The 2,202-nt window shown below is 26.7% G+C and overlaps 1 protein-coding gene across 1 annotated transcript in view; it reads right to left on the reverse strand.

Moving 5' to 3' along the window:
• Window positions 1-50: 50 nt before the first annotated feature.
• Window positions 51-2,202, reverse strand: part of LOTGIDRAFT_176639 (hypothetical protein) — a gene marked incomplete at both ends in the record, with an annotated part of 9,241 nt that continues 7,089 nt past the window's right edge. Inside the window, 5 exons of the mRNA XM_009055115.1 lie at window positions 51-96; window positions 604-709; window positions 855-972; window positions 1,582-1,743; window positions 1,999-2,047. Of these exons, the coding sequence (XP_009053363.1) occupies window positions 51-96; window positions 604-709; window positions 855-972; window positions 1,582-1,743; window positions 1,999-2,047 (481 nt within the window). The remainder of the gene's footprint in view (window positions 97-603; window positions 710-854; window positions 973-1,581; window positions 1,744-1,998; window positions 2,048-2,202) is intronic.

Here is a 2,202-nt window from a genome sequence, read left to right on the forward strand (position 1 = left end):
ATCTTTCTGTAATACATGTAATCTGAAATATACAGAAATTACTTAATTTATCATCTGACAGTAGATCTGATCTTATCTTTCTGTAATACATGTAATCTGAAATATACAGAAATTACTTAATTTATCATCTGACAGTAGATCTGATCTTATCTTTCTGTGATACATGTAATCTGAAATATACAGAAATTACTTAATTTATCATCTGACAGTAGATCTGATCTTATCTTTCTGTGATACATGTAATCTGAAATATACAGAAATTACTTAATTTATCATCTGACAGTAGATCTGATCTTATCTTTCTGTGATACATGTAATCTGAAATATACAGAAATTACTGAATTTATCATCAGTTGATACAACAATAGCTTTAATTTTATCTTTCTTTAACACATATAATCTTAATTACCCTTTCATATAATCAATTGGCATTTGAAATAACTATAGGAGGTACTTTTCTGGACCTTTATTTATATACCATGTATTGAATCAAAAGAACAAATTTGCCTACAATTTCTAGCTGTCAAGGGATATTTTAACTGTTACATACTTTTACACCATATAGTGCATCAAAAGATTTGCAATAAAAAAGAGATTACTTACCTCTCAATATATGTATTTAAAGATTTTAAAATTGAGACTTGTACTTTCCATGTACTGAGAGGTAATGATGATAGTAGTAAATCTAATAACTTCTTCTTATAATCATCTACAAGATAAACCCTAAATTTCACTGTTAATGAAACTTATATATAGAACATTTATAATAGGTCTCTAAAGCTCATTTCTAGCAGTAAGTTAGTAATGTCACGACAGAGAGAAACAAAGCTTATATTGTACAGAAAAGTTTTTACCTTGTACAGAGGATGTATATGGCCAACATTGTCCTAAACATAAATATATACATTCTCTATTGCTTTCTTTTAAATTACTACTTATAGCTTCATCATCATCTTTCTCTTTATTGTCACACTGGAAACATAAAAAAATAGCCAGACTAATAATAAACATAGTCAGACTAGTTAAATAATAAGAATAGTCGTACTAGTAAAATAATAAACATAGTCAGACTAGTTAAATAATAAACATAGTCATACTAGTAAAATAATAAACATAGTCAGACTAGTTAAATAATAAGAATAGTCATACTAGTAAAATAATAAACATAGTCAGACTAGTTAAATAATAAGAATAGTCATACTAGTAAAATAATAAACATAGTCAGACTAGTTAAATAATAAGAATAGTCATACTAGTAAAATAATAAACATAGTCAGACTAGTTAAATAATAAGAATAGTCTCTCTGGTAAAATAATAAATTTAGTCAGACTTGTAAAAGAATTAACATACTCAAACTGATAAAATATTAAACAATATTAAATAGTCAGAATTGTTAAATAATAAGAATAGTCATACTAGTAAAATAATAAGAATAGTCAGACTAGTAAAATAATAAACAGAAATCTTATCAACACTGCTATTTGATTTGACGTTTATCCTGTAGTTTGATAGCACAAAACAAAACAACAGGCTTTAATTTTTGTTGTTGATAGAAAAATCAGGAAATGATTAAGATTTACCTGATTAAGATTTACCTTTTGTAAAACAGGTATCATGATATCCCACATATCTTGAAATTTATCAATTTCATATTCTTCTAATACAGCTGACATACATTTCCATGCCTCTAATCTATAGTCACTCTTTTCTTTTCTACATTCTTTCAAAACACAGTCAGTTATCTAAAATTTTGAATGAAGTCAAAAAAGAAAATCTAAGCAAGATATTAACAATGTTCTGGTTTTTTTACAGAATATCTCTGCATTTAGTTAATAACAGTGAATATTTCAAAAAATCTACAAAGAAGCCACACGCTAATGATGGAGGCACCCTTACTCTTTGTAATACTCTGTCATCTCAGTAAACCTTAAGAGAGTTCACATTGCTTTTTCGCTGGAAGAATATTATGTTGATATGAAGACAATCAAAATGCATACCTGATGTATTGCTGGCTGATTGTTTAACATTTCATTTGATATAGCTTCCCTAAAATATTTAATACATTTCATGTTAAAAAGCAAATTTAATAAATCTTTAACATTAATCTTGGAGCTCCAAATTTTTATTTTTATGAGTTTAACGGAATAGATTCTGTCAGTGTGGAATGCTTACCCTATTGAAACACATAATGTAAGTGAAGT

The sequence above is a fragment of the Lottia gigantea genome (assembly GCF_000327385.1).
Source record: "Lottia gigantea unplaced genomic scaffold LOTGIsca_2320, whole genome shotgun sequence".
In the NCBI taxonomy this organism is placed as follows: domain Eukaryota; kingdom Metazoa; phylum Mollusca; class Gastropoda; family Lottiidae; genus Lottia; species Lottia gigantea.